This window comes from Ursus arctos, chromosome X (assembly GCF_023065955.2).
Source record: "Ursus arctos isolate Adak ecotype North America chromosome X, UrsArc2.0, whole genome shotgun sequence".
Classification (NCBI taxonomy): domain Eukaryota; kingdom Metazoa; phylum Chordata; class Mammalia; order Carnivora; family Ursidae; genus Ursus; species Ursus arctos.
The window spans coordinates 29,326,765-29,339,840 of record NC_079873.1 but is presented as its reverse complement, the minus strand read 5'-3'; the positions used below and the strand labels follow the sequence as shown (position 1 = coordinate 29,339,840).

The window sequence follows — 13,076 nt, the reverse complement described above, 5'->3', positions numbered from 1 at the left end:
CACCCCCAGCTCTTCCTCCTCAAAATGTATCCTCAGTCTCAGCTAACAACAAGTTCTACCTCATCAGCCAACCTTTAGAACTCAGAGTCCGTATCAACTCCATGTATCCTTTCATGGATAACCCAAGTCATGATCTACAACTTCATGTATACTATTAGCCACAAATACACAGGCATAGGGATCTTCACTGTCTCTTTCATTGGCCTTAACACCCTCATCTTGGAGATGAGGATGCTGGCAATGGGATGGTACACCGTGCTTCCCTCACTGGACCCCCACATGTCTCCTTCATCCCCTGTCAGTGTAATAAGGAAGTGTGCCATCTCCGTCAGCTTACCGCAGACTCTGCAGATATTTGCTCCTTGGCTTAACCCCCTGTGCCAGGCAGGTATCTCTGGTGACAACATAGGCCAGCAAACACAGGCCTGGGATGTGCACCTCTGGTGTGCCAAAAATTCGGGAAGGATGAGAAGGCAGCCTGAAGTAGGGACACCATCTGGATTGGTTTTCAAGACAGGTCAACAGCTATCCCTTTACTTGTAGTCACTGGGGTAATCAGCCCCTGAAGCATTTCTCCTCCAATTTCTTCTTCCTCACCACTGCATACCCCCTTCTACTCCTCATGGTACCCCTGGCCTGTCTCCACTGTGCATCATCATTCACTAACCCCACCCATTCACGTAGCCCCAACCTCAGTGGAGGCGTCCACAATGTACAAGGTAGGAAATAGCTGTCTTCAGGAGACATAAAGATAGCTCCCAGCCCAGGTATGCTGACAAGGATACACTGGAACCCCCGGGGACATCAGGAAATATTGCTCTACTAGAATCCGTCAATAAGTCGCTAGATGATGCAGAAGAAACAGCCATACCCGGCCTGACAATATGTAGAGAGGAATCGAAGGTAGGGCAGGATGTCTGATAAGTTTTGGGCTCTTTCTTCTGTAGACCTGCCCACATAGATCACTCAACAACTTCCAGCTGGTAGAAGTCAGAAATTTTCCATGCCTATTTATATAAGTGTCCTTGCATGCCCCCACCCCACCCCCTGATCCACCACCTTCTCTCCTTATGGTCACTTCTCCACGTGATGCTGAACTTTCAGATCCATAACTACCAGCCTGCCCTATGCTCTTTGGACTTGGTTTTGCTTGTGGTCTATCTCATGGACTCCGGAAATCGTTCTCCCCTGCCATCCTCCTCATGCCCCTCACTAGCTGAGCATGTCCTGTCTGGCTCAAATCTCTGGCACCTGGTTATTCTGACCAAATCCTTGCTTCTCAACATAAAAGGAAAATATCTTGTTGACATCAGAATTTCAAGGCTTGTTCAGAGGAACCCTGTGACTCAGAACATCACTGCAGAAATGTTGCTTTATATGGGCAAGAGATTGTTCATTTTCTGCTCAACTTGATTAGAAAATGGGGAAATACAAATTAATATAACTGTGAGATATTATTTTTTCATAAGTTTGACCAAAAGTTAAAGGATTTAAAAAACAAAATAAGAGCATAGGGTATTTACATACACCAATTTGTGAAATATTAATGGATAGATATGTGGGATGATACTTCGGCAAGATTTATAAAAATATACAATTTTCATACTCTCTCCACTTTAAACCAATTTCGGTTTGCTGTGTCTTTACTATGCACATTTTCCCAAGAACTAATGTCTAAAGATGTTGGTTCAGTTCTATTAAGCATAGAAACTAATGGAAACTACTTATGTGTCCATCAGGAGGAAAATAGTTTAATTATGGAACATACATACTTTAGAATCCTAGGGAGTAGTTAAAATAATGAGGTGGATTTATACGTGTTGTCATGGAATGATGCTGCATTCATTTTATTAAGTGACAAAGGCAAGTGGGAGAACAGTATGTACATCACTGCCCAGTCTGTTAAAAATCACAGTATATTTTTATAGTGCATCTATGTATTAAAAAGCTTAAAATTACCTTTAAAATAATAGACACCATATTTTTTTAGTGTAGTTACCTCTGAGGAGAAAGCTGAGTTTTAGAGGAACATGGTAAAGGGAAGGGATGGATTTCTGTATGTTGTTAGAAATACTTGCAATGAGAGAATATATGGACCATTATTAGCTTTGTCATTAAAAATTTTAAATAAGCTTAACAACATAAATAGTACCTGTTTATTAGCTAGATAAAATAACTGCTAGCTGATGCAAAACATAAAACATAAAATCTGAATGACTTAACACAACAAAGGTTTATTTCCTGTGCACATAAAATTTGATGTGCATCTTTGCTAACTGGTGACTCAGAGGCGTAAGCTGTTTCCCTCTTGTAGTTCCACATCTTGACACAAGCTCTCCATCCTTCTGCTGAATGCAAGAAAGAAAGTGGAGGTAGCATCCTGGATCTCAAATGAGTTAGTCCAGAAGTGATAAATAATGCTTCTGGCAAGAGTAGTCACAAGATCCTTTTTTTTTTTTTTTAAGATTTTATTTATTTATTTGTCAGAGAGGGAGAGAGCAAGAGTACAAGTAGGGGGAGTGGCAGGCAGAGGGAGAAGCAGGCTCCCCGCTGAGCAAGGAGCCTGACACAGGACTCGATCCCAGGACTCTGGGATCATGACCTGAGCCTAAGGCAGATGCTTCACTGACTGAGCCACCCAGGTGTTCCTGCCTGGTCCTTCTTAACTGCAAGTGGACTGGGAATGTAGCTTTCCTGTGACCCCAGGAAAGAAGCCAGGAAAGGATGTGCATGAGCACTTGCAGTCCCTTCCTTTAGTTGTGACGTAATAGGTGATCAGTAAAGAGCAACCATAACAGTTTGTTAGGACAATAACCCTCTTTGTTTCCTGGATTAGTTCCTGTGAAGCCTGTTCTTCACCTTGCAATTGGCCACCTTTTTTGAGCATGCTTTCAAGTACAGGATCACATCTGATTTTTAAAAAACCCTGTAAATCCCAACGGTAAAGGTTCACCCTTCTTCAGTCAGTAGCACATTTCTGCACTGCCCTTTGCAAAAACCTCTATCATTTCAGTAGGTGAGAATTACCTCGTTCTTTTTGCTGTGTGGTCAATATCTTAACTTGAGAGTTTCTGCTATACACCAGCTGACTGAGTGTGCCCAAACATCTGTACAGTACTGTTAGGCACAGTGAAAACCAGAACTTTTTTCTGGGGAAAGTACACGAGATAACATAAAGATGGAGATAACATAAAGATGGTGAGGGTTTTTTTTGTTTGTTTGTTTTTTCTTTTTTAATCAGTATAGCATGTTAGGCCAAGGAACCAATCCTTGGCATCTCCATTCCTCCTTCTTCCGAGGGCTTCCAGGGTTATAGGAATTCAGACCCAGGATTTATAGATGTTTGCACAGTGATTTCCATGGTCTTGCCCCCTCTATCTCTTATGAGTGAGGCTTTGGTTTTTGACCACCTAGGTATGCTTACTCATTAGTATATCTTTTCAGTGGCTAGTCCCAAATAGGACATCCCATTAAAATCCTATTGCAAATATCAAGGTGATTTCAAAAACTTCCTTTAGTTCACATTTACATCCCAAGAACCAGTATGTTCTGTGCCTACTTAGACTCTATTCACAAGGCCACTGGTAAAACACGTTGAGAGTATGGTGAAGAAGCCCATCAGGGAATGACCATGTACCTAAACTTCACTCTTTAGAGAAGCGGTTGCAGCGCCTGGGTGGCTCAGTCAATGAGGCATCTGACTCTTGGTTTTAGCTCAGGTCATGATCTCAGGGTCATGAGATCAAGCCCCGCATCGGGGCTCCACACTCAGCACAGAGTCTGCTTGAGATTCTTTCCCCCTCCCCCTCCCTCCTCCTCTGCTCCTCTGCCCCCCCCACCCCCGCAATGCTCTGTCTCTGTCTCTCTCTCTCTTAAATAAATAAATAAAATCTTTTAAGAGAAGGGGTTGTAGCAGAGGGATCCCATGGTGAAAGTTAGCTGGGAGATGCCTGCAGAAAATGGAATCCTCTGAGTCAGGGGGAGGGTAGGTGATCTTGGACTGTCTGTTCCACTGGAAGCAGCATCCAGTGTCCAGAGGAAGATGCACTGAAGGGCTGGACAGCAGGTCAGCTTCCAGAGTTGGACAGGTGGGTGATTGGGGAAGACTCGGGAAGGGCACCGTAATGTGGGAAAGTGTTGGGACTGCACACCCATGTCAATTACTGAGCAGAGGCAGCTCCCAAGGAGACCTGGGGTGAGGCAGCAGCACTCTGGGTAAATGAACCCCACAGATAATGCCCAAATTGTGTGTGATTCTCATTTTCACATTTTTAAATTATATCTATTCATTTTTCATACTTTGGCTACCAAGTCCTTCTGTTTACCCCCTGAGAAGCATTATGGAGGAATAAGAAGAGAAATGAGTTAACAGAAGGTTGTCCCCAGGGGGCATCTGGGTGGCTCAGTTGGTTGAGCATCTGCCTTCAGCTCACGTCATGATCCCAGGGTCCTGGGATCAAGCCCCATATTGGGCTCCCTGCTCAGCAGCGAGTCTGCTTCTCCCTCTCCCTCTGCCGGCCCCTTCCCCTGCTTGTGCGCATGCAAGCTTGCGCGCGCTCTCTCTCTCTCTCTGTCAAATAAATAAATAAAATCTTTAAAAAAAAGGTTGTCCCCAGGTTGGGAGTAGAAAGAATAGCATGGGCTCTGGAAGAATTCAAACAGGAGGCCTAGTCCCAACTCTGTCACATACTAGGCCTGCGATTTGTACACATTTACAAACCTTCTAAGCCTCACGCTCTTTATCTGTGAAATGGGCTTGATCAGCCTTGTCTTGCATGCATGACCATTAGAAGGTATTGTATATGTCAAGCCCCTGGCACAGTGCATTGTGTGCATTGAGTCTTTGATGATCGGCAGTTACTAGTATGATGATTTTGACCCCAGACGTTAGTGCCTTCCTCTCTGGGACTTGATAACCCAGGAGATGTCAGAGAATATGCAGTGTTCTAGGACATGGCACACCAAACCAGCTCAAATGGCTGCTTAACAAGAAAACCTTAGTAAATCTTCCCCAGTAGAGGATATATTATTTAATTTGGGCTTGGGGGAGTATTTCTCAACTGAATGCAACTCCACACTCCTAGAATGTGTGTCAAGGACCAACTCGTTCCTTCCCTCCCAGTTGCCCTTCCACTAATCCATCCCTGTTTTCATTCACCTACCTCCTCCAAAAATCTAGGCCTTGCTTAGGGCTCGCCAAAGTATATTGAACATAACCCACTTAATGAATGGTATAGGCTCTCGATCTCGGAGCCCAGGGCGGAGTGCCAGCCCAGTGGCTTTTAGGTATCTCACCTCAAGGAAATGTCACCCTTATTTCTCACAAACTCCTCGAAGGTGATGTTCATAAAACACCTGATTTGTGCATTGTGTTCAACTGCACTTGGATAAGAATGCAGGATATCTTCCGTTCTTGTCCCAGGTGGGATCTGGTCAACCCATAACCCCAAAGTAGCCGCTAAGAACAGTTTTCCATTCTCAACCCTGAGACACACCATTTGAGGGTCTGACCCCTGCTTACCACTCCCATAGCCTCAGGCAGTGTACTACAGCTTAATTTAAAATTACCTCCCACTGAAGGGCTTGTAATTTCCCAAGGCCACAGCCAGTCTCAGGATATTTATACTTGACTGCCTTCATATGGACCCCCCACCCTACCTCTTCATTCCTTTTTACTTTTTCTTTTGGTATTAAAGAATACTCAACCATTATTGTCTTTATAATAAATCTAAAATTCTATGGGCAGGTAGTGAGTCTTGTTCATCCCAGCATTCCCACTATTAACACAGTGATTTACAAAAGGCAGATGCTGAATTAATATTTGGGGAATAAATGAGCCAGTGTACATAGGATATAATTTATTAAGATTTATTTCTCACATATTCTTAAATAATCCAAACAAATGCTTGTATATGTCATTTAATTTTACAGAACGGCAGATTAAAAGGGTTGAGAGAGGCTAAGAATTGACCATCTTTTGGTATCGTTTGATCATCTTTAGGGTTTTTTTCTTGATCCCAACTATTTTACTGCTAAATTCTTTCACTCTTCCAAAGAAATGCCTATTCGAATATCATTGACCTTTTCCAGATGACAAAATAAGATGGTCTGTTTTACAGATTTGTTTTAGAAACGAAACGTATACTCTTAAATTGCATAAATAGTAATAAATGTATGACCAGTGTCATTCACAGACTTAGATTCTGAAGCTAATAAAATGGTGTATTAAAGAGAACAACGTTTGAAACCAAACTCCCCCCCCCCCATGAAGAAGATAAACATTCCTGTTAACCATATAGAAGAGGGACACAATGCATTGTGTTCCCTACAGCCACACCCCAGCCCTCCACTACTTAGAAGGTTGACTTCTAATTTTAATGACAAAGTGGAGAAGCTGCCTCCGACTTGCCTAGGGCTGGGAGGAGCTGCCAGATCCAGCACTAGGCTGGGTGCTGCCCATGGCGCTAGTGCCCGCCTCGGTTGCTGGTCTAGCTCGGGCTCTCACTGCTTCATCTCTCAAAGCCTCCTCATAATGGGATGGGAAGCACCTGGGGTCAGACTCATGGATTTTGGTCAAAAATTCCAGCAATTTCATCTTGCTGGCTTCAGCGTGGGCTCTGGGACCCCACAGGAACTCATAGCGTGGAGGATCACTGTTGGCCACCTGGCGGTACTCCAGGTACTCTTCTTGCACCAGATCTTGGGTGATGAACTTCCCAGGCTCCCCAAAAATGAAGTGCTTCCTCCCAGAATATAAATCCATCATATTCAGCACTTCCCAGATCTCCTCCTCAGTGGCACAATTACCCTTCATGAAGATCACACCCAGGACAATTATCAGGAGGCTGGTCTTGGGCATGTTGTCCTCACCACCGAGCCTCGAATCGTAAGTGAGGCCCAGTTTGTTGACAAGGACATAACTGTGGCTGGTGGGGTCTACCTCATTCATATCAACACCAAAGACCAACTCCATGCGCTCAGCGGCTTTCCTGAGGATCTCAGGGAAGTCATCATTACACACTTTGATAACATCAATCATATCTGCCCTTGTGATGGGCTCTTTCATTTGATACTTGTGCAGCAGGAACTGCACCAGCATCGTCACCTTCTCATCTAGAGGATCTATGGGGAAGTTCTCAAAGTCAGACAGGGACCTTGATGAAGAAGCTGAACTATCTTCCTTTTCTTGGCTGCTGGAGCCCTCATCTGATTTGCTGGGTGAGATGGCTGTGAGGACAGCATAAGATGGATAGGCACTCTGAGGGCTCTGGGCAGTACTGGATGTTCCAGCAGCCACAGCTTCCTCCATGTTGCCAGGCATCACAGGACAAGGGGAGGGAGAGGTCTCCTCCACAGCCTTGGAGACCTGTGCAGCCTCCAGGCCTTGGATCTCACTGGGGGCATCGTGTTGTTCCTGTGTGCAGCTTGGGATCTCCTGACCCTGAGACATGCTCACTTCTGTTAGTGGTAGCAGGCAGAAATATGGGCAGGAGGGTAGATGATAGGGGACCACAACCTAGGGAGAAAGGGAGGATGTGAGTGGCCTCATCTGGTAAACTCAACTGTGGCAGCTCTGATGAATAGTGTCTCCCCCCCCCCTTCTTTTCCTGAGAACAGTACTCTAGAGCCTCACAGGTCTCCTTTCCTGACCTGCAAGAAGCTGGAGGAGGAAGTGAGAAGGCTCCTTAGGGTGCAGCCGGCTGACACAACCAAGGCTTCCCACAGCTGACAGCAGGGTAGGTAGGGTTAGGCTCTGTGGGATCCTTTCTATTTTAGAGTGAGTGGCCCCCTCTGTCTTTGTTCAAACACAAACTTGACAAACTTGAGACAACAGTCCTCAAACTCCCAAAGCCAAAGTTGGAAGGCACCCAAGTCTGTCTGCTATTCCAGGGCCTACCCAGTCTGACAAGAATAGGGCTCTGTAGAGCTCCCGCTGTTCTGGAGTGTGTGATTCCCTCCAGTCTCTGCTCAGCATCTTACCTGGATTCATGGCAGGGCCTGGGATTCCTTTTTCTGCTTACTTGAGGCTGGACCTCTCAAACAATGTCTTCGCCATCCTCACACTCTCCAGGCAAAAGTCAGGGGAAGTCACTTCCGGCCACCCCCTCCCCCTCTCCGGGCTAACACCAGTTCTGAAGGGCCTTCTCACTCAGCACTTGACCTTGACTCTTGGGAGGGTCTGAGACTCCTCCCTCTGATCACTAGATGCCGCCTCTCTCAGAAGGGCCTCACCTCCCAACAAACCGAAAGTAGAAGTCGGGGGCAGCCCAGTCTGATGGCTATTTCAGAGCCTCCCAGAGCTCACAACAGGGACTGCGCTCATATCTAGAGTATCCCTCTATTGTGAGGTGGGTGGTCGTATCCGCCCTGCTCAGAGTCTTACGCTGAGAGTTGGCAGGCCTGCCATTTCTCCCTCTGCTGAACTGAGACCTCCCTCAGAACAATGTACTTCCCACCCTCATTCTCCAACCAGAGTCAGTGGATGCCGATTCCAGCTACCCCAGCCCAACACCTCCCAGGGGTGACGACGGGGGTTGGGATCTGTGTAGTCCCTTCCAGTATGGAGTGGATGTTCCCTCAATCTTCACTGAACATCTTACCTTGACTGTGGTAGAGGCTGGCACTCCTCCTCTGCTGACCGGAGGCCGCACTCAGACGCCTAAGGAAAAGTAAGGAGAAAGCACTGCTGGGCACGCCCCCCCCCCCAGCTCCACCTTCATCCACCCAGGGCTGACAGTAGACCTCTAAGGGGCCCCTCAGTCCTCCATCTGTTGACTTGTGGCCACCCCCCTCAGATCGCGGCCCTCACCACCCTCGGATTCCTGAGGCCCTGTCAGTGGGTGCCTCAGTCTGACCGTTATTTCAGGGGTTTTCTGGGTTGAGAAAAGAGACAGAGCTTTACTCAGTGGGACCCCTCTATTCTGGTGTCGTTGACTCCCTCATTCAATATCCTCACTTGACCAGTTGTAGGACTTCTCCTTCGGCCGGTGGAGGCCGCGCCTTTCGGTACCGGCCTTCACCGACGAAATTTTGAAAGCGGAAGTTAGGGGCCGTTCCTTCCGCTCCTGCTCCCCGTCGGCTCCCCGCAACCTGTGTCCGGGTCCTCCCAGTGCCGAGAGCAGGAGTAAGGTTCTGTGGGGCTTCTTATGTTCCGGGGTAATTAACCTCATTCAGTGTCGGCACCTGGAATCCCTTCAGGGCCAGGGAGTCCTCCTTCCTCTGAATTGATGTTGTGCCCCATATACCAAGACCCTCATCACTGTCAGACTCCCAAGAGGCTGGACAGAGAGAGACTCTCATACTTATTTTGGTGCTCCCATTGCCAACAGTGGTGGTGGAACTCTTAGAGCTTTAAGGGGTCCTTTAAGGGGCGGAGCTTTAAGAGGTCCTCTTCTGCCGCAAGAGCTTCCTGTAGTCCTCACTTAGGGTCCATACCTTGGCTCCAGTCTTTTTGCTTAATTACTTTCTAAGCAATGCCGCCTCCTTGCCAGTCTTTGTATTCGCCCCACTGCGATTCTCGTAGAGATTGAGTCCAGGTTCCAGGCTACACAGTAGGTGGTGAAGCTGCAGCACAGCACATAAAGAACACATGGCTTCCCATGGGGTCCCTTCTCCAGCCAGTTGGGAGCCTTCTTTTCTATAAGATTTATGTTCTACAGGGAAAAGCCTTGTATAGGCACATATGGAGCATAGGGAGGTGTTGAAGTGTTTTGCAAATGATTTGTTATTGATCAGAGTTGTGTTCAATGACCGTTCTCACTGCAAACATTTCAAACAATACAGTCAAAACAATTCTCTCTTGCCTTTTCAATCCTGTCACCTGCACCACCATATAACCTTATTAGGAATAAATTTCGTATGGATATAATTGTGCAATTGACTTAATCAAGCTTTTGTAAATTACATCAATGTAATAATAAAGTACATACTGTTTTGCTATTTGCTTTTTTATTCAATTGATAATCTGTCTTGAGGAGTGTCCCAAACCAATCTTCAGAGGGGCCTTAAAGCTTGGAAAACCAGATAATTTTTCTTATTATTTGAAAATTGAAGATGTCCTTGATGGCATTCTATATATTGTCTGTATTTCTAGACTTTACAAGCAGTCTATATATAGATCTGCCATTTTTCTCTTTAATTTAAAAAGTTAAATAGATGGCTACCTCTGTAATTGAAACTCTCATGCATATTTGTCTTCAGATATTTTCTTGAATGGAAAGAGTGTTGAGATGTATAGTTAGTGTGCTAGGTATCGCTCTTAAGAATTAGTAGGCCATTCTTTCCATGGGTCATGAGAAATGTGAGAAACAAAAGGTTGAGTACTGCTATCTGTACCTTTCTGGTGTTTTATAAACTGACTTCTGCATTTTCATTTTTTGATCTGCAAGTTCAGTCTACAAAGCTTTATTGATGACAGTGATGAAATAGTCAGCAGTGTATTGGAAAGCATATGTAAAATAGGGTAACCTACCACCTATGTCCAAAGGCCCCAGCACAAAATCCAGTGAGGGATTTCCCATTTGCTCTTTGAGAGCTTACAATTTTATTGCTGTGCTGTCTTTGGGTAAAATGATTTCATAACCTAATCCATCTTGCTATGGAATCATTATAAAGCCCTATGAATTTGTTTATTTACATTTCTGAGACAAATATGAAAGTAAGACAGAATCCACCTTTTATGCCTTTGTTTCACTCTTTTTATCTATTCTCATGGACTATATTGTTACCATAAATTAGATTTAATTTCTCTGTTTCTTACATGTTTGGGGGTTTGAAGTAAAAGATTATTCATGGACTACATGGAATTAATGCATCCTTCATTTTTTATAGTATTTGAGTTCAAGCTATGTCTCATTTCAAAACAGATGTACTTTAAAATGGGTAGAGTGGTCCCTGGGTGGTGCAGTTGATTAAGCATCTGACCCTTGGTTTCAGCTCCGGGTATGATCTCAGGGTCATGAGATCAAGCCCTGCATCAGGCTCCAAAGTCAGCAGGGAGTCAACTTGAGATTCTCCCCCTCTGCCTTCCCCCGCTCGTGTGCTCCATCCCTCTAAAATAAATAAGTCTTTTTAAAAAGATAAAAATAAAATGGTTAGAATTCTGAAATTGCTTAATATGATGTGTTTTAATAGCATAGTAAATAAAGTTGACAATGGCCATGCTATACAGTAAGTCAAAAAGCTGAAATAGGAAATTTTTTCCCTTCAAATGTAACAAGTGGATTTGTAATCACAGTTGTTGTAATATACTCAGTGTTCTATAAGACGTGACAGTTGTTACTGGAAATCTGCTCTATTGAGAAAAGCAACTTAAAGCATTAAATTACTTTCTCTTGGTTCCTGAGATTGATAAACTGTCAAAACGTGGATACTGTTTATATAGCCGGTTGTTTAATTAGTCTGTGATTGTTTTGTGTCCTAAAACGGCCTGGTGCATACTATATTCAATATGCACATGTCTGTGGACAAATAACACTTACCTTTCCAAGGAAAAAGCTGATACCTGAACAGATGAAATGACTTGGTCAAGGTCACTGAATAAAGTATACACACATTTAACTGATTAAATAATTATCTCAAATGGCTAATTCTAATTCTATATTCATAATGTGATCTAAAATGTGATCTAAAAATCTCACTTAATAACATTCCCATTATCCTGTAGTTAGTGTGGTTAAAATCTAGATGAAGATACAGTGGGGAAAAACATATATATATATATATATATATATATATATATATATATATATATATATATATATAGTTTATATCATAACATAGGTGTCTCAAGTCAGGGTCCAAGAAGCAGACCCTGAAAGAAAATTTGTGTGGTAATGTGCCCAGGGTAAAACCAATGAGAAGGTAGAGGCAGTATGATAGAAAAGAAAAAGAAGCCAAGCAAAGATCCGGTTCTAGGTGAGGTCTCAGCCTGATCCTGTGGGGAGCTCTGGAGCATAAGATAAACTTCAGAATTTGCCTTGCCTTGTGGCAAAGGAACTGGGCTTTTAAATTCCCACACCAGTCACTCGTTGGCTATGCCCCACTCTGGGATTGTGGGGCACAAGGGTGAGGGAGCGAGGCATGGGGGGCTCCAAGACATTTCTGACTCTGTGTTCAGGGATTGAGACTCCAGTGTCCAAGAGCAATCCTTTCAAGGTCAGAGGTGCAGCATTTCGCAGCAGAATGCGCAGAAGCTAGATGGATGCGCAGAGTTAGGGGGAGGGCTCTGAGAAGAATCATGACTGGATGCCAGCGGCGCCTGCAACTTGGTATGGTGGGAAAAACAGTGGACTTTAGCGACAGAAAAGTACATGTTCAAGGTCTGGCCTTACTCATCAGACATAAGCCTGGGCAGATTACTCAGGTAATCTCTTATATGAATGTTCGTAAATAAATCCTTTTCATTTTTATTCCCAAACTCTAGCAAAATAGTTGACATTCAAGAAGAGAATGTTGAATAGATGAAACCACTAAACCTATTTTTATATAGCTCTGGTGGGATTCAGCTTGTTGGGTTTTATTGTTATTGTTGTTTGTAACTTTTTTACTTTTATTGTTCTCCCTTTTCATTGCATAGATGTTCACTTCTGTGGTTTTAATTCACATCTTACTGGAATACCAACTATCTCTACCTCAGGATTAACTCGGGATTAATGTTCACATCATAAATTTGTGATATATATGTGCATTTAAAAAATCACATATACGTGTGTATATACATATATATGTATGTGTATGTACATATATATGTATGTGTATATACATATGTATATGTGTATATATATATTGAGGGGACTTAGCAAGCCTCCCACTGGTCAAGAGTGAGCCTAAGGTTTTTCCTCCTCTTATCAGCCAGATCCTAGGAAGCAGATTTGAATGCTAGACTTTGATGAAGTTCCCCATAGAGGTATTATGAAAAAAAATAAAAATAGATTTGATAAGCTAATTATTCTTAAGATAATCAGTGTTAACCTACCAGGTCACACTTAAATGGAGAAGCCGTAGAAAATAGAGATTATGAATTTATTGCTCATTGCCTAAAAAAATGAAGGCAATTTTAACTTATATTTACTCTG

At 43.8% G+C, this 13,076-nt stretch overlaps 1 protein-coding gene across 1 annotated transcript; it reads right to left on the bottom strand.

Annotated features, from left to right (window-relative positions):
• Positions 1-6,409: 6,409 nt before the first annotated feature.
• LOC113265843 (melanoma-associated antigen B16-like) lies at positions 6,410-7,450 on the bottom strand. Its single transcript, XM_026513281.3, has one exon. The coding sequence runs from the start codon at positions 7,448-7,450 to the stop codon at positions 6,410-6,412; it is 1,041 nt and encodes a 346-aa protein (XP_026369066.1).
• Positions 7,451-13,076: the final 5,626 nt, after the last annotated feature.

Coding starts and splice junctions, on each gene's coding strand:
- LOC113265843 (XM_026513281.3), bottom strand. CDS start 7,450: ATGTCTCAGGGTCAGGAGATCCCAAGCTGCACACAGGAACAACACGAT.